Source organism: Mus caroli, chromosome 2 (genome assembly GCF_900094665.2).
Source record: "Mus caroli chromosome 2, CAROLI_EIJ_v1.1, whole genome shotgun sequence".
NCBI lineage: Eukaryota > Metazoa > Chordata > Mammalia > Rodentia > Muridae > Mus > Mus caroli.
The window spans coordinates 143,969,253-143,988,337 of record NC_034571.1 but is presented as its reverse complement, the minus strand read 5'-3'; the positions used below and the strand labels follow the sequence as shown (position 1 = coordinate 143,988,337).

Here is a 19,085-nt window from a genome sequence, read left to right as displayed (position 1 = left end):
GAGGAGACAGCAAAAAACTGCTGTCTACAAACAGCAAGTTGGCCCCAAGATGGCTCCTCCATTTAGCACTTCCCATCTTCTGAAACTTTGAGAAAACAAAAACCAACAACTTTCAGCCATATGTAAGCAGTCTGTTGCAGTCAGAGGAGAAGAGAGGCAATATTAAAATACCAAAAAATACAGAAGTGGCTCTGGACCTAGTAACAGTAACAGGAGAGGCAAGGGCTTGGAGATACCCCCACAGGTAATTTTGGTAAGGGAGAGAGAGAGAGAGAGAGAGAGAGAGAGAGAGAGAGAGAGAGAGAGAGAGAGAGAGAGAATGAGAGAGAGAGAGGAGGCTGTGGAGGAGTCCTCAGAGCCCTGGACATAAAACATTGGTAAGAGCATAGACATCAAAAGGCATTCAGATGGGAAGGGATGGAAGGCTTTGGTGTCCCAGAACAACACCCTGGGGCTGTTCAGCTGGCCCCTGTAGGCCCAGAGGAATATTAATGAGTTTTCTGGCCTTAAAGTTTGCCTTGTATCACAAGGGACTTAACCTTCCCTTATCCCCTCGTATCCATTTTGGAGTGGAGAGATCTCGCCTGTGTCTTGCCCACCCCCATATTTTGGAAGCACGTGACTTGCTGGCTCTCACAGGCTCACAGCTGGAGGAGCAGTCCTTGGATGAATTGCTTCTGGAGTTTTGCCAGCGTCTGGGTTAGATGATGCGAAGGTGAGGCTTGGATTGTGAAGGAGCTGAAACTTTGGCTACTGTTGGGATGGAAGTCACATGTGAGACTATGGCAGCCTGGTGCAACAGCACATGTCTATCATCCCAGCACCGGGGAGGCTGAGGCAGGAGGACCAGGTGTTCTACAGTAGCCTGGGCTCTCCCTAGTGAGAAGGATGGCAATTGGGAGGCAGAATGCTGTCCCCAGAGAGATCATTGTTTGTCCCTCCCATATTCATTTGTTGGAAGCCTAACCCCAAACACACGGTTTTAGGAGGTGATACTTTTAGGAGAGAATTAGATCATGAGAACAGAGCCCTTGCCAATGGAATTAGTGCTCTAATGAAAGATCCCTGGGAGCTGGGGGAGGAGTTTACTGGTAAGACAAACATGTTTGAGGCCCCGGGCACATACGCTTCTGTGCACACACACGATGTCCCTGGAAACCTCTGTGTGCCTGCACCATGTGGCTAAGGCAGAGAATGACCATCTGTGCAGCAGGAAGCAGAGCCGCACTAGGCATGGAATTTTCTGGTACTTCAATCTAGGACTTCTAGACCTCCAAAATTGTATGCTCACAGTCGGGGCTTCCCACGAATGCACATGTGGAGGCCGGAGGCCAGCTTTGAGTAGCTCTTTTTATTCTTGTCCACCGTTGAGACCGAGTCTGCTACTGAATTTGCAGCCATTTTGGCTGGATGGGCTGAGAAGTGAGACCCCCGAGACCCACGTGTCTTACCTCCTCCACACACAGCAGCACTGGGCTTACAGGTGTGCGCTGCCATCCCCTTGCTCTACAGCTTGGCCTGGCCTGGTTCAGGCTGGCCTTGAACTTCAGACAGGCCTACCTTAGCCTCCCAAGTGTTGGCATTACTAGCATCAATTACCATGCCCATCTTGAGAAATACATAGCTGCCTAGTTTATTTGCCCAAAAAAAGGCAGGCAGATAGGACACCTTCACTTTGGGAAAGATTTCCATGGATGCTGAGTGGAGGAGGGGAGGTTGAGGAGGCACAGTGGCTCTCAGGAGACCATTGAGAGGCTGGTCGCGTGGCCCAGGTAGGAGATGATGCTATTTTTGAACTGAAGTGGAGACTGAGAAGATGGAGAGGAAAGAGGCCCAGGAGCTAGTGATGAACTGGGCAGTAGGGTAGGGGGAGCCATGGGTAAATTAACTTCTGAACTTTGTGTCTGCAGCTAGGTGGGTGGGGCAGCCGCTTGTGGGGGCAGCACTGAGGAGGTGTGCTGAGCTCTAGACTCAGGCTGGTCTCTGGTGCTTTGAGTACCAAGCAGAGGGAATCCTGCCGTATGGACTTGCAGTTCCGAGAGGAGCTGAGTATTAAAACAATAAGCCGGGGGCCAACTGCATGTGAATGGAAATGAAGCCACAGGGTGAAGGACTACAGGAACAGGACCTGGACTCCTTTGTTGGCTGTTAGGTGTGCCAGCAAAAGTATGGGTAGGCTGCCAGATGACAGAGAACCACTGACGTCAGTCCTGAAGGCCTCTGGGGGCATGGGGCAAGCAGACTACGTCCATATGCTAGTCAGGGGCCCTAGCCTGTGGGTAAAGAGTCTTATTTAACCAAAGCACTATACCAACCATGACATTTCAGAGTGGCCTTTTTGTCAATTTCCAGTGTCCTCAAGGACAGAGGCCTTGGTATGAGTGTCATGCCAATGCTGGTTCACTTCATGGTCATGCATGATTTTCTGCTCCTGTGGGCTATTTCTCATAAGATGGGGGAGGCAGTGAAGTATCCCACAAGCTTCCGGTGCCTTCTCATTAAATCTTATTAGCCAAAAACAGTTTGTGTATCCAACTCTTAACCTCCCGGGTGATGATACTACTTTCAACCAAGATATCCCTCAAGCTGCTAATTAAGGAGGAAAGGGTGGACCACTTATGGATGGCCCCCCCCCCCCGGCATCCTTCCCCACCCCCTTTAAGGTGTTTGCTCTAGTTGTGGGGCTGAGAAGTCAAAAATCACTCCTCTCAAAAGTCCAGGAAGCAAGAATGCTGACCATAAATTAAATTCTGCCAGTGGAACACACTTGCCAGGGATCTGTGTGGCAGAAGTGGGCGGGGCCCTTTATTACCTTTGATTCTTGTTGCTGTCAAGATGACCTTGGAGGGGTCGAACTCTGTAGCAGCATTTATAGGACAGGCTACCAGCATAGCAGAGATGGAGCTATCATGGGCGTGGCTTCCTGGCTCCTAAACATATCTGTGCTGCTTTTGTTTTGTTTTTGACAAAAATCTCACTATGTTCCACTAGGTTGCCTTGAGCTAGTAAGTAATAGTAATGTAGACCAGGCTAGACTGGCTTGAACTCACAAGAGATTTGCCTCCTTCTGGCCTCCGTGTGCATTCCTGACCACCATCCTCTCTTAACTGGAAGAAAAGCTGAGGACTTGCTCCATTTTTTCCCACAGAACTTTCCAGCAGCCAATTCCTTCATTAACTGCCTTCTGCTTCATAGAGCTTTAACGAGAGTATAAGCCCCTGATCTAGCTAGCATAGAGGTTGTTTCTGAACAGGATACCACAGCAGACCAGGACAGTGTGCATGCAGTCACAGAGGCTGCAGGTGGGACGCTAAGGAATGCCACGGCTGCCTGTGCTTGTCAGACCCCATCAGAGACTGTATGTTGCAGAAAGGTTGTCTCATAAATGGTGCCATGGTTGGTTGGAGCACTGGAATGCTGTTCAACTCTTAGCCACATGTCCCAAGGTGCACTAAGGAGTGGGTCTAAACACGATCCCGTCAAAGGTCTGGAGGCGCTGGTGAGTGGCCAAAGTCCCTTTAATATCCCTGAATTGCGTTACAAGTAATACTGCTGAAGGTGGGGAAAAATAGGAGTGGGGGTGAGTTGGGGGTACGGCAAGGGAGGGTCCAAAAGATTTAGCATGCATGGGAAATTATTGCTGTCAGAAGTTCCTATTTACAGGGTCAGCACCCTCCATAATTGCTTCTGGTGACCCCTCTCTCTCCCACCATCTCTGCAGACTTCCTCCTGGAGCCTGGGGCCTAACGAAGCTCCACCCCCCCCGAAACCCTGGAGAGCAACCTGGAGCGGTCTGCAATCTCCACCCTCTTTTGTGGCTAGTGGGAGGGGAAGGAGGTCTGAGTGTCCAGGACTCTTGCCCACAAAGGGAACGCAGAGGGACGTGGAAAGAGGCGTGTGCTTAAAGCAGAGGGGGCCGGGCAGGTGGGCGCGGAGGTGTGTGCTTCGGTCCTCGCCCGGGCATGCAAAAGCGCGGTGGAGGAGGTAGTGGTGGCCAATAGGCGCCTGGCTGGCAGTCCCGGCCCCTCTGCCCGGGAGAGTTGCATAGTCGTGGCCGGGAGAGAGCACTCCTCCCGGGAGCAGGCCAGAGGCCCCAGCGGGGTCCGGGGCTCAGTCGGTCCCTGGAACCTGGGGTCCCTCTGAAAGAGGAATAAATACGAAACAAAGGGAGAGGCTCCAGAAGGGCTTCCTGGGACAGGAGTGGAAGGCGCAGAAGGCCGGGGACCTGCCCCCAAATAGGACCTTCTGATGGCCCCTCCCCGCCCAGCTGAGGCTAAGCAGGCTCCGCCTCCCCCCATTTCCCCAGGCCTCTCTTCCTAAGGAGTTGAGGCTCTGATAAGGGTGGGCTTCTCCCCAGACCCATAAGGGGAGGAGCAGCGAGCGACGGACGGCCTTGCTGACTCTGCCCTTTGACTTCCCAGTCCAGCTGGGGAAGCCAGACAGTCCCTGGGTGAAGCCAAGAGATTAAATAGAATAATAAATAGATAAATAAATAAATACACAAATAAATAGCGGAAGGGGCCCTGCCGGACGAGGGGATGTGTCCATGGGTGAGGTGCTCCAGGCTGTTCTCTAGCAACGGCAAGAGGCGAACCTGTAGTCCTGGGGCGAGGGAAAGTGCTCAGATAGTCTGGGAAATCGCAGCTCCAGGCCTGGGGCCTAGACAGGAACTTTCCTGGGGCAAGAGGGGTCACCTGAGAGGGCAGAGCCTTGGGCTGCCTCCCAAGTCTGTTCCCGACTAGGAAAACTGAGGACTGGGGAGCTACTAGTGGGAAGATGGAGCTGGAGAGAGCAGGATGTCTGATGAGATCCGGGAAGACTGAAAATGTCAGGTGGAATCGTGTGTGTAAGTGGCTGGACCTAAGGCCCAAGCAATGGAGGGGCTCAGGAATAGACAGGCAGAGGACTCCAAGAGTGGTGAAGATTAGATTCCGGGATGGGGACACACACACACACACACACACACACGAAAATTCAGCAGAGACCCAAGGGATTGGACTGTGTGGACAGGGAAACTGAGGCAGATAGGAAATCAAGGGTACATTTGGGTTTGGATTGAGGGCTCCAATAGAGGAATGGCCAATGACTCTGCTTAGAAATGAAAAGAAAGATCTAGTTAAGGAGGACAGCCTAGAGTCGGGGCCGGAGAAACTTCCAGCGCCGGGACCTGGAAGAGGTACGGACCTGGTGCCTGAGTTGGGAGCCTTGAAGGCCAGACATGGGGGTCAAGGTCCGAGTGGTGGCCAGAATGGACAAAGTGGGTGGGTGCGAAGGGAGATCCGATGCAGGAAATGAGTGGTGGGTTCAGTCGGGGGTTGAAAAGAAAGTTCTAGGCCAAGATGGGGTTCACCCCCACCCCACCGAGGGCGCAGGCAGGGGAGACGCAGACTGAGGGGTGGGAGAGAAGCCTCGGCGGGCATCCCGCATGGCAGAGGCTCAGCTGGCCGGGCCGGCGGGAGGCGGCGGCTCGGCGGCCTTAACGCACGCAGCCTCGCAGTGCTTGTGGAGGTAGGACTTGAGCGCGAAGCTCTTGTCGCACTGGCGGCAGCGGTAGTGCTTGAAGGCCGAGTGCGTCTGCATGTGCGCGCGCAGGTTGGAGCGGTCGGCGAAGGCCTTGCCGCAGTGCGCGCAGCCAAAGGGCTTCTCGCCGGTGTGCGAGCGCATGTGGCCCTGGAGCAGCCAGGGCCGGGAGAAGGCCTTGCCGCACACGCCGCACTTGTGGCGCAGGTTGTGCGTGAGCACGTGCATGGCGAGCGCGGGCATGGACACGTAGGCCTTGCCGCACGTCGGGCACTTGCGCGCCAGCTGGCTGTCCAGGCTGCGGTGCGTCTGCTTGTGGCGGCTCAGGTTCGACGACGTGGCGTACGTCTTGCCGCACTCTGCGCATGCGTGCCGGTGCCCGCCTCCCGCCGTCGCCCCCGAGCGCCCCGCGCGCTCCCCGCCGCCGCCGCCACCGCCGCCGCCGCCCGCGTCCCCTGCACCCGCCGCGTCCCCGCCAGCCCCGGCCCGGCGCCGCCGCGAACGCCCGTCAGAGATGAAGAAGGCGTCCATGGAGTAGCTGTCGGTCACGGCCGCCTCCCCGCGGAAGTAGCGCGCCGACAGGCTGGACTGTGGGCTCTCGGGGTCGCTGTACTCTTCGGACGCCGCGGCCGGGTAGGCGGGCTCGGCGGGCGCCAGCTCCAACCCCGGCTTCTGCTCGCCATCGTAACCGCTGGGGGGCAGACAGTGCGCCACATAACCTGCGGGTGACAAAGAGGGGCATGAGGCCGGAGTGGGATGGGTTGTTCCCCGCAGGCCGCCCTACAACAGTGTGAGCCCAGCAGACTGCCCACTCAGGTCTCGAATCTCCCTGGGTGGACCTCTGTTGGTGCAGAGGTTGGCTCAGTTCTGTCCATTTGCCCTTCACTGTTGCTAGTACGCACAGCAGTGGAGGTAGCTTTACGCTCTGTAAAAGGAGAGAGACTGAGGCACAGGGGCACAAGTAAGCTGTCTAAGCGTGGAGCAGCCTCTGCACTCCAAAGATGCCCTCCCACACCCCAAGAATGTTCTGCCTTTCCACCTCTGTTACATGCGCAAATCTCTGCCTTTTATTTTATTTTTTATTTTTATTTTTGTTAGGAGACTAAGTCGCCCTGGCTGTCCTAGGACTTGCAGTGTAGTTAATTAAGCTGGCCTGGAATTCACAAAGATCCTCCTGTCTCAGCCTCTCAGAGTGCTGGAATTAAAGGCATTAAATACTACAATGGCCTTTGCCTTCGTGGCATTTTCTTTTTTAAAAAAATATTTATTTATTTATTTATTTATTTATTATATGTAAGTATACTGTAGCTGTCTTCAGACACTCCAGAAGAGAGCATCAGATTTCATTATGGATGGTTATGAGCCACCATGTGGTTGCTGGGATTTGAATTCAGGATCTTTGGAAGAGCAGTCGGGGCTCTTAACCACTGAGCCATCTCACCAGCCCTCGTTGCATTTTCTTATCTGCGAAATGGAGCTTATAGGTGGTGCATGTGTTGGCCCAGGTACTGGGAGCGAGAGGGAGGCTGCAGCAGGAGTATCATTTGAGGTCAGGAATTTGAGACCAGTCTGAGCAGCACAGGGAGATCTTGTCTTCATAAATGCTTACTTTGAATGGGACTTGCAATTAATTGGACACCCCGCTCCAGAGTCTTTAACAGAACCCAATATAAAGTGATGGCTGATAAACGTGTGAGTATGAAGTGCTTACTGTATGCCAGCCTAGACATCATGCTTTACAAAGTTCAACTCAATGGTCATAGGAAATAGTATAATTATAGTTCCCATTTCACATGTAAAGAAATTGGGAGAGTGCACGATAATGCTATATAAATGCTAGCATAATAATTAGACTTCCTTCATTTTGCTTGAAAAAAATGGCTTTGATGAAGATTATTTAATTGTCTGCCTCTCCCCTTACACCTTGAATTCTCTAGGACTGGGTCTTTATCCTCCGCCCTCCCTGGCACACACAGTAGGTGTGCAATGAGTAAATGTTGCATAAAGGAATCAGAGTCCAGCTAGCCCCATGTGCTTGTTCCGGAGGACCTAACAGAGTCAAGAGTGTAGCATGCAGTAAGTACACCAAGATAGTTAGTGGCTCTTCCTGAGCCGTGTGTGTGTATGTGTGTGTGTGTGTTACAGACAGACACACAGACACAGATGTTCTCCACCTGTTCTACTGGAGTGTAGACCAGAAATCCTGTCTGTCATGTATTTGAGTGACTGCTGTATGGGCAGGCTGAAGGTCTCTCAGGGGACTCTGTAGGGGCGTCTGTAGAGCAGGGGCCACCCCATTTGTCTCTGACTCGCATGGCCTCTTCTGATCTTAGTCCTTTCCCTGGGGACCCTGGGGGCTGGGCTCCTCTGAGAGCTCCTGGCAGACATTGAGCAAACTTATCATCCAGCACTTAATTACCAAGTGTTCCCATTGTCCTTTGATTCCAGAGAACAATGGAGGTTAGGCCCTTTCCTCAGCTTTCACAGCTGAGGAGGGCCAGTCCCATTTGGCCCTCTCCATCTGACCTCAGGGACCTGTAACGCCCCTCTGCCCATGGCTTCCCCCGTGAAGGAGCAGCTGGCTTTGTAAGCACAGTTCCAGTTATGTCTGGCAGGCCGGGCACTTTGGCCAGCTTCTTTCCCTTAAAGGACCTGGCTCACCATCCTCCGGCCTCTGTCTTTTTTGGTATTTGGGATGGACACAGGTTGAAATCTGGACACACTACACGTCAACACTACCACTGTGTGTCCATTTTTCTCGGTCCTATCTGTGGCTTGCACGGGACCCTTTGCACATAGAACTGACTGAGAATCGGGGCGGATGACTCAGCAGGAAGGCCAGAGGCAAGGGGACAATGCTGGTGGAGATACAGTGGCTGGCCCAGAAGCAGTCATCCCCTCTCCCATTAGGTTTTGGTCTGGAAGGCCGGGACTGCCCATGCCAGGAGCCAGTCTGATACTTTGGTCAAGGGCTGGGTTATTTCTTTCGTGGGTATTCTCAGACCCTCTCCTCCTTCACCCTTTCCACACGGTGTCGTGAGCCATCTCCTGAGCACCTGCTGGGTGCCAGTAAGAGCTCTACTGCCATTTTGAGTCTTTATAGAAATCTCTGACAGAAAAGGAAACTGAGGTTTGGAGTGATGGGACTTTGCTCATGGGATGGAACACAGGGTGGACCCACTGCACTACTGTGTGTTCCTTGTACCTTAGGTGACACCCAAGGACAGGGTAGTGGCTAGGCCCCTCCTGTTTCCAGAACCCCAGCCAGTACATGCGGAGTGTCAGAGATGTGCCAGGCAGCCTGGCTCACCAGCTAGCAGCCAGGCTGTCAGCCATTCTGCCTGACATCCTCTTGGGACAGGTCCACACCTCACAGACCATGGAAAGGGGAGGACAGTTTGACTTCAGGACACAAGTGCTACAGCAGAATGACCTTGGACAAGTTGTCTTTCTGTGTCTTGGGTCCCTATAAATGAGGTAGGAGATGAGATCTGTTGGCAGAGGTCATGTGATTTGGTCTGGTCATGTGACCAGCACTTTATTTATTTAGGATTTTTGAGACAGGGTCTCACTATGTAGCTCTAGTCATCCTGGAACTCACTATGTAGACCAGACTGGCCTCATATTCACAGAGATAGCTTCCCAAGTAACGGGATTAAAGATTGCACATCACTATGCCCAGCAGTGACTGCCACTCTGTATGCTCTCTTGTTAATGGATGTTGGTTAAAAGCATAGCTTTGGAAGCTGTCTGCATTGGGGCTCTCACAGTATTGGCTCCACCTGTGTGGTTGTGGTGGTTTGAATGAGATGTCCTCCATAGGCTTAGCTGCTGGAATATTTATTTTATCCCAGTTGGTGACACTGTTTGGGCAGGTTTAGGAGGAGTGGCCTGAAGCAGGAAGTATGTCACTGGGGACAGGCTTTGACGTTTCAAAGCCTCATACCATTCCCAGTCTTCTCTCTCTGCTTTGTACTTGCCATTGAGAATGTAAGTTCTCAGCTTCCTGTTCCAGCCACCACACCTCCGCTCTGCCATCATGGCCTTACACAGCTATGGAGCCATAAGCCTAAATAAAGTCTTTTATAAAACATCTCCCCATTCAAGGTGTTTTATCATAGTGCAGTGGCCTCCGCCATCAGATCATCCCCTGTTCTCTCCTTTCCTCCCTTCCTCCCTCCCTCCTTTGGATTTGAGCCCAGGGCATTGTGCATGCTAGCCAAGCACTCTGATACTGAGTTACATTCCTGCCCCATAGCTGTGTGACCTTGGACAAAATACTCGACTCTGATGTGCCTTTACCATGTCAGTAGAGGACCCTCGCTGAGATGCCAGGCTCTGTTCAAAGTGTTTTTGCATGTGCGAGTGCATTCTAGCCTCACAACAGTGGGGTTAACCAAACGCCAAGCCCCAAGGAAGGTAAGTGACGCACCTGGGGACGTGCTCCGTGACTTGTTATTCTCTAACACTGGTTCACTGTCCCAACTTTCCCCAGCTGGATTTTTGTGTTATGGTCTCCTTAGCATCCATCTGGGAGCTTCTTGCTGCTTCTCTCTGGGCCTCTTTCTCCTCCTCTGCACTGTGTAATTTCCCCATCATGTTCTGAAGAAAAAGACTAGTGCATAGTAGGAGCTCAAGGATTTATTCCTACAGCCCCTGGCTCAGATGTGTGCTGCCTGTGGTGCCCTCTGCTGGTCACTTTCAGAACTGTAGCATCTTATCCTGATAACCGGGCTCTCTATGGAAATAGGGATTCCTCAAACAACAGCTGCTCGTTTGCCTAGAGCTACTTATGGGATTGCCTTCAGGAACAGCACCAAGGGCCCAGGCCTGATGTCCCGTGGCTAAGGATTTATCATCAGTTATGAATGTCATATGACAGCACTTTGCTTGGCCATGTTAGGATTGGGTGGTTCTTACTTTGTGATGTTAGCAGGTGGTTTAACCTCTCTGGGTTCAGCGTGCCTGGGAAGAAGGTTGACTAGGATGCACTAGAAACTTTTCTGTATCATGGCAAAGTGAATCCCTATGTGCTGTCCTTTGTCCCCTTTACATCTGACTCCTCGCTCCCCTTTCTCTTCCAATCCACAGATGTCTCCCTATGTGACCCTGGGCAAAGGACTCAGGATCTGCACAAGGGAGTTCATAATGGAGGGGGAGGAGATACTGCACGTTAGGAGCTCAGTCCAATACCAGGCACAGGCATCCAACCTCTCAAGCCATTGTCATTTTCATTCCCGTGTTGCCTGATGATGTCCAGAGATGTAGTGTCTCAGGCTGCTGTGTGACCTTTGACGTCATCTTTGGCCTGAACCTTGGAAGATCCTTAATACCAGGCCTTCAGCCTTAGCATAGACCCCACTCAGGGTTGGGATATACAAGGTTAGTTATCCTCCAGCTGACAAGCAGAGAAAGGTCTCTTTTGATTGGGTCTTGCTAAAGTGGGGCACAAAGGAAAGACACTTGGCTCACCTCCCCCCACCCCACCCCGACTCCTGTCCATAGCTGTGTTGACCTCAGATAAGTGCTGGGGCCTCTATAGTCTGAAATCCCCCCATTCTGGACAAGGAGCAGAAGAACCTGTCCTGTGCTTATGGGAAGGACTTGGAAGGTGTGCATGCCACCTGAGAATGCCCAAGAGTCTACATGCTTTGGACTGTAACATCCATTTAAAAAAACCAATCTGTTACCCCAGGAGTGATAGAAAGAGAAACGATGAGGCTTTTAACACGCTGGAGCCCATCTCCTCATGTACCTGCCTGATCCTGAGGTGGGAGAGGGCATCTTACAATCCTACTGTGTCTGTTGGCCTTGCCGTCAATGCCAGCCAGCCCTGGGAACAGGTGCTGCAGCATGCCAGAAGCCTGGTGAAGGCAGAGGACTCTCCCAAGGTCACTAGACAGGGAGTCAGGCTTCAGGATCCGCAGCCACTATTTTCTCCAGAACACCAGAGAGAGACTGGAGGCCTGCAGAGAAGGGAAGAGAAGCAGCTGGGTGGGGGTGGGGGTGTCTTCCAGTAGTGCCACATGTGGCCTGTGTCTCGTGGGCCAGTGAGGTGATGGAGTGGGGAGGAACTGCCGCTCTGGAAAATGGTCCAGCTTTCTGGACTTGTTTGTAACTGATACTCAGCCATAGTGACTCACATGAACTGAGCGTTTACGGTATGTGAGGCCCGTGCTGAGACTTATGACATCAGTGTAAGTCTAAGGTCATATCCTCCCATACCTTTCTGCAGAAGCTGGAACCTGGAGAGGGGCCTTGATCCCTGGGGTCAGAGCCTGCCTGTGGCCTCCTTTTCTTAATGTATAGGTCCAACCCAAAACTCTTCTCCCTAGTGTCCCCCAAGACTCCCAGGGTGCCAGATTTCCCCCAGGGAACTTCTAGCCCCAGTTCCCCCTCCCTGTTCTGAGATGGGCAGAAAAGGGGGCTCTTGGGTTCCTGGAGCGGACTCACCCCGCTGCAGTGGGGGCCACGGGGATGCTGCGTGGGTATATTTAGAGCTATTTCTTGCTGTGCCAGGGCCTCAGGCCTCAAGAATCAGCGCCAGCCAGCTGAGCAGAAAGCCAGGTCTGTCAGCAGCAAAGCAGGATAAAAATAGTTTCTCCTGTCTGCTCACAGAGCTGGGCAAAGGGGCTGGGTACCTCCCCCTCCCCCTATTATAGCATCTTTGTTAGCTGTTCCCTGGGCACTGGACCAGAATGACACCCACCTTTTCCAAAGGCCTGGCAGCTGGTACCTCTGAACATCTGCCCACAGAGGTGCAGGGGGCAGAGTGAGGGGTCTGGCTTAACACAACCCGGCTGTAGACCCTGGGGCTGATGCCTACTGACCCAAGGGGCTTCTAGAGAATTCCAGCTCTCCTCCCCCACCCTGACTCCTGAAATTCCCTGTGTTCTGGGCTTTCCTGACAGTGACCCAATTCCTGTGGCTCATAAGGAGGCTCACAGCTCTGTGGGAATCAATAGGAAAGACTTTACAAGGGGCTGTCGTGAGAGAAGCATGTGCCTTCAGGTCTGGAGTTATGCTGCACATGGCCCACCTCCCCAGTGTCCCTGATTTCTGCCCCAGGAGGGTACAATCAAAAATCTCTTCCAAAGTCCCTTACCCGGAGTCTGGCAGCAGATGCCTGCCCACTCCAGGAGAAAACAGAAAGTAGATCCAGAGGCCTGGGGCCCCAACTCTTTCAGCAGCATCCCAGCTAACCCCCAATAAGACCTCCAGGCGCCAGGCCCTAGAGCACCCAATAGGATGTATGACAGGCCCTACTGGCTATGCTCTTTATAGTCCTCCATGGCTTTTCTGCTCTGTAGATGGCAGCAATTCTTCCAGGCTGCTCTCCCTTAGCACAGTGGGTATGTGTGCACATGTGTGTGGCCCCAGAGTTGCTGGGCTGTATACTGTGACTGACCTAAGGGCCCTCTCAGGAATCACCGCCAGCCCCCCAACTCTGCGCTGATCCCAGATTACACGTGGGTATTTTTCCATACTCCCACTGAATCCTGATAATTCACAGGGCAACTTGAGTCCCTAGTCAGAGCTGAACTAGGTCATGCCTAGCTGTCCCTTTCACGAGAGAGAAACTGAGGCTAATGAAGATGAGCTAAAGCTACCCCAAAATTCCATCCCAGCCAGGCTGAGATGGATCTGGAATAACCTTGGGCTGGAAATTGGACCTAGATCTTAGTCCTGGGCCCAGAATCTTTTTTTTTTTTTTTTTTTTTTTAAGATTTATTTATTGTTATATGTGAGCTGTCTTCAGACACACCATAAGAGGGCATCAGATCTCATTACGGATGGTTGTGAGCCACCATGTGGTTGCTGGGAGTTGAACTCAGGACCTTCAGAAGAGCAGTCGGTGCTCTTAACCGCTGAGCCATCTCGCCAGTCCCCTGGTCCCAGAATCTTGAGCTGGCCCATTTTCATTTGGCCCTGTAACTTTAGATACTGAACTTGGACGAAGTCTGGGCCTAGTCCTCAACCTGAAGTTGGGTATCAACAATAGACCTGGACATGTAAATGTCTTTAATGTAGATCTCAACTCTAGACCAAGATCAACATGCCAAAGGCCATATGGTTTCAAACACATGGTCCTACTGTGTGTCCTTGGGCACCCACCCTGCCTTCTTTGGGTTCCCTCTGCTGAGGAGTTGAGATAGCCCTCTGCATCCCAAGATGGACTTTTTGAGGTGTGGGAAGGATATACTGCAACTGAGTCTATTAGCTGGCCTCCCAGGCCCAGCTCTGGAGCGACTACTTGGCGCCATCAGAGGCAGCAAAAGGAAGTGGGAGCCAGTATAATGTGGTCAGCTAGATAAGCCCATGGGTAGGATAGGAGCGCTCCTCAGCCTGCTGGGGAAGGCTTAATGTAGCTGCAGAGGGCAGACAACTGTGTTATTGGATCGGCATTGATCCCTGTCTGCCAGGGAGGGTGCACTCTGCAAGGGTGTGGGTAGGACAGGGCTGGGGGGGGGGCTTGGCTCCCAGCTGGAGGCTAGAGGCAAGTGCGAGGGGAGGTGGACACTCCAGGAGATGTCCTTGGCAGCGGTCCACAGAGACCACTGATATGCAGGCGGTAAGCAGCTGCTTTCTTTAAACTGTAGAGTCCCAGCAGAGCAGTGGGCTCAGGGGCTTAGAGGGTAGGCCTGGTAGAGTTGGGGATCTAGGTTTCAGGGGGTGGGGGATAAAGGAGAGTGTGAGTTGGCATTTCTATGCTCAGAGGTACCTTGGAAGCAAGATTTAAAAAAAAAAAGGCTCTCTGGAAGAAGCTGACTGTAGAGGGGTCACAGGAGCCAAGGGGAAGAAGGTACGTCTTGTTGAAAGGCTGGGAAGATTAGATCTTATCTCTTTTTTTCTTCTAGAAGCTCTAGAAGACTCTATCCTGAGTTCTTCCAAGTTGGAGGGAGTGTCCCTTCCCTATCTGAGGTTCTGTGGACTTGGAGTCAGTCTGGAAGCAAGTACACATGATGTTTACTGTCAGAGGCTAAGAAAGGAATAGAAAAGAGTGGGGGAAGGAGTGTGCGTTTGTGTGTGTGCGTGTGCGTGTGTGTAGGGTTGTTCTCTAGGAATCCTCTAGAATTCTTAGGCACTCCCAGAGCCAGAGGAGTCTACTTCATTTGGGGTCCTGTGCCTTTATAAGGAACCCCATTTGACTTCTACATCTACAGTTCCCCCTTCCACGCCCATCACCCCCAGTCTCATCTTAACCCTGCACCCCAAGCTGCAGAAATGGCTTGTAAGAGGATCTCTCTAATAACTGGAACTACCTCCAGCCCCAGGCTGTCCCTCCTCCTTTCTCTTCTCCCTCTATACATCCCTCTTTCTCTTCATCTCCCCCTCCCCTCTTTCTCCTTGTTTACCCAGCACACTTACACATGCTGGGAGAGAGAGAAAAACTGTCAGCTCAGCAATTTTTCACACTTCCCTCAAACGCTCAGCAAGGTTATTTCCGGCAGAGCGGAGAAACAACGGGCCACCAGGAGCCGGCAGGCTCTCTGAGGACCCTCAGAACACTTACTCATGCAGGGAGCCCTATTGCACAGTTCTGGACCACACCCCATCAGGGAAGAGGCCCTTGAAAAACAAGGCAGAACAGACCCTATGTTTTCTTGTTGAAAGGCTATAAGAGCCATCCTTCCTGATTTCCACACAGCCAACAAGACAAGGTGGCCCAGGCTGGATGACCTATTCTTCCATGAGACAGCTGGCAGAGACCGAAATCTGGGAAAACTTCCCTTCTCAGACATAGTAGGGTTGAAGAGAACCCCCAAGAAAACCATGACAGCGGATCTCAGCACTCCCTTAGACCCAGTGTCTTCCACATTAGTTAACCTTCCACAGAAACAGAGCTTGCCAAACTTGGAAGGATGCTTACTTAGTTCATGACATCTAAACTCTTGCACTTGTGGGGAGACTGAGGACCAGAGAAGGGAAGTCACTTGCCCAAGGTCATGGTACAAGTCACAGACCCAGAGCTACCCTATTGAGTTACAAGCCAGGCAGGTGATTAGAGCAGCTCCCGGGCTTCCCCAAAGGCAAGGGAGTTGATCCCTTTAGGAAAGGGACAAAGACAGGGATGGTTTTAGGCTACTGAACCTGGCAGGACCTGCATAAAGACAACTCCATTTCCATCTGTACTTCCCATCATTCACTAAGGGGCTTTTTCCAAAGCTTGTTTGGACAGAATTCAAGGCAAGGCATTCTCCTGCCTCCCTTCTGAGGAACAGCCTGCAGTTTTGGCTGTGCATGAGAAATTCTCTGGGTTTCTCTGGGTTTCCTCAGCTGGCCCGGGGACAGGATCAAGCAAGCGGCTGCAGGAGTTTTATGTTAGTCTCCTAAGGGATCCTATGGATTCCATACCTGTGGAGACTTAACTTCCTACCAGCTTCCAGCACAGGTTCCCCAGCCTTGGCACAACCCAGGGTCCACTATGTTCTGTCAGCCATCTGGGCTTCTGCCTCTCCCCCCAACCCCCAAGGTCCCGGAGGTCAAGAAAACAGGATAGCAGAGTGGGAGATGTAGGCAGAGCAATTGGTGTGTGTGTGTGTCTGTGTCTGTGTGTCTGTGTGTTCTGTAGGTAGCTAAGTGGTGCCAGGAGCTGAGGGGCTCTAAGAAGCATCCTTGATCACTGTCTAACTTCTTTGACCTTGATGAGGTCACAGAGCCATTTGTTGAGCATCTTCTCTTTACCTGACTTGGCAGGATGCTGGCATGTGGCTGCGTGATTGGAAGTCCCCTAGGAAATGCCCCCATCCGCCTGGGTTCCGTCTGCTACTTCAGTGGCAGTGCGGCAGGGTGCCCAGTTAGACTCACTCTTAGTGCCTTGCTCCTCGCTTGTCTTCCCCTACCCCTGTGATGTCAGATGTCTCACTACCAAAGTAACCCCTCCTTCCCAGACACCTGTCCTGGAGGGGTTGCTGGATGCTATGATGATCATCCCTTGGTGGGGAATAGGTTCACAGAAGAACCCCACTCTTGCCCTCTGAAGGTCATCCCCTTTGGGGCTTGCATGACCTCTTGTCCCCCAAATCCTTCTCCTGACAAGAACTTGCTCCAAGAAGAGATGGGATGTGGGGGTGGGGCGGGATGTGGAGGGTTTCAGGGGACCTGCAGTTTTGGTTGTTGGGGTAGGGTGAGAAACTGTAGAGAGGGGGTACAGTCTAGGGGACCAGGAGGCACGCTAGGGAAATCCCTTCCAATAATCTCATCCTTTGAGTCCCTAAGACAGGCCCAGCCTTTGGCAGGCATGTGGCGGAGGGTAACAAAAGAGTTGGAGAGAGGAGGGCTGGAGAGCACTTGTCTGCCATTGCCAGGGGGAGTATGGTTGAAAGGGGGGCGGGTGCTCCCACTTTGCCCAGAGAGCCAATCTCCTCTCCCCAGGGACTGGCAGTCCTGGTCCCTTACCTTCCCACCAGGGAACACGCAGGCAGCCAGCCTCTCTCCCTCAACAGTGTGAGGGTATTACAAGCCACCCCCACTAGCCTTTTAGGGGCGTCCTCTCTCTGTCACCCCTCACTCCAGCCGTATTCTAGGGCCACAACTTTCAAAGTCCCGGCTGGCGCGTGGCTGCGGGATGAGCCGACCCCTGCCACTTTCCTTTGTACGACCTAGCCCCAGCCCCGCCCGGCCGGTCCTCTGGAAGTCCCGGGGGTGCTCTCGGCCACGAACGTCTCCTCCGCGGTTCCCTGCTGCAGCCCAAGTTGGGGACCCTCCGTTTCCCTCCCCCAGGGCCCACTCACCGTTGTCCCCCGGAGGCCCGCGGGTGCCAGGCAGCACGTAGGCAGTCTCCAGGGGGTGGTAGGTGGGGGCTGGCACCCCGCTGCACTGGAAGCCATCCGCTTTGATCTTCTTCACCAGGAAGGAACGCGGCATGGTGCAGCCGGGCGGGGGGCTCTCAGGGCACGGGAGGCCCGGTGGGGGAGGCGGCCGGCCGGCGCGATTGGCTGTCGGCGCCGGCTTCAGCACTGGACAGCTCCCAGCGGGCGGGCGGCCGCGGAGCCGGCGGGGTGGCGACGGTCGCGGCTCGGGCTCGGATGCCGCTCGGGCGCGGCGACGGCGGCGGCGGCGGCGGCGGCGCGCACACAGGCGGTCGCTGGAGCTGTGCTCAGCACTCCGGCTGCCGGCTTTATATGGGACGCAGGCTGGAGGAGATCAGGTGGTCCCCCAGCAATGGAACTGTTCAGCGCTCTAATCCATCAAATGTCCCCCAGGACAATCGCTCCGCACACGTTCCCCTGAACCGGCGGTGGGGGCAGGCCAGGCGCAGAGAGGAACGAGCAGTGAGCAGGCAGGAGGGGAGAGAGTGAGAGGGACACAGGCGGGGAGGGAGGGAGAGAGAGAGAGAGAGAGAGAGAGAGAGAGAGAGAGAGAGAGAGAATGAATCAGAATGTGTGCGTCTGTGTGTGTGTGTGTGTGTATATATATATATATATGCTTTGTTTTATATGTTTTATTATATGTTTTGTAATATATGTTACATATGTTTTACATATAATATATATGGCTTTTATTATATAATTTATATAATTTTATTACATATACTAAAAACAAAATGAAAATAAAGATAAANAGAGAGAGAGAGAGAGAGAGAGAGAGAGAGAGAGAGAGAGAGGACAAAAAGACAGGAGAAACAGACAAGAAAGGCACGGGGAGAAAGTGGCAAAACACTCAGGCGCCCGCAAGAGAAAAAGCACACACAAAAAGGATGCTCTCCACACACACCCTGAGGGGGATGCGAAGAAAGGGAAAGAAAGGTGCTAAATAGAGGGAGAAGACAAGAAGATTGAAGGATGAGCTGCCCGAGCAGGTGGGATTCAGGCACATTAGGACAGGGGGAGGAGGATGTAAGAGTAAGCCGGCCAGACACCACCCTCTGCCTGTGGCCGGCTCCCTCTGCCCCAGTTCTGAAGTGGCAATCTGGATGCCCAGATCTAACTAGTCTCCCTGCCCCCAGCTTGGGCTCCTACTAGAGCCCCCTGTTGGGTTTGGGATTCAACTTTCTTCTTCAGAACTGGTGGAAGGAGCGGGTCCCCCATGCCGATGACGGCCTCGCTCAGCCGGTCCTGTTCCGGTGCCTAGCTCAGGCGAGCGCTGCGAGAGGAAGTGAAAATCGCCCAGTAATTAATTTCCCTGCTGCCGGGGGGTGGTGGTTTTGACACATCCGAGGCTGTGTCTTTCCCTGAAGCGGGGGAGCAGACAATAGAGACACGTGGACTGCTAAGGGAGAAGGGGGAAGGGAGGGGGAGCGGGGCTCCTGCTGGAACTCTTTGCAGGTCAGCTCCTTTGTCTCTGGATGGATCTAAGTAGACCCCCCCCCCAATCCAGTCCAAATCTAGGAGAGCAACCATGCCTTGGAACTAAGGAACCGGAAGGCGCAGAGGCAGCCAGGCAAACCCCGGGGTGGTGGATCAGCCAGAGCAAATGTTGGATAAGGTCAGTGTGCCGGAGTACCAGTATTGGACTCTGGGGATGCAGGGCTCTTCCTGGACCATAGCATCTATTATGGATGTAAAACTGATGGAGTGGGGATATCCTTGGGGACTGGGTCCTCCAGTGTCAATTGGGAGTGG

The 19,085-nt window shown here is 53.1% G+C and overlaps 1 protein-coding gene across 1 annotated transcript; it reads right to left on the bottom strand.

The window, feature by feature from the left end:
* Positions 1-5,432: 5,432 nt before the first annotated feature.
* On the bottom strand, positions 5,433-17,611 carry Scrt2 (scratch family transcriptional repressor 2). Its single transcript, XM_021149865.2, has 2 exons — positions 17,256-17,611; positions 5,433-6,239 (listed from the first exon to the last, which is right to left on the bottom strand). The coding sequence occupies exons 1-2, from the start codon at positions 17,386-17,388 to the stop codon at positions 5,437-5,439; spliced, it is 936 nt and encodes a 311-aa protein (XP_021005524.1). The 5' UTR covers positions 17,389-17,611; the 3' UTR covers positions 5,433-5,436.
* Positions 17,612-19,085: the final 1,474 nt, after the last annotated feature.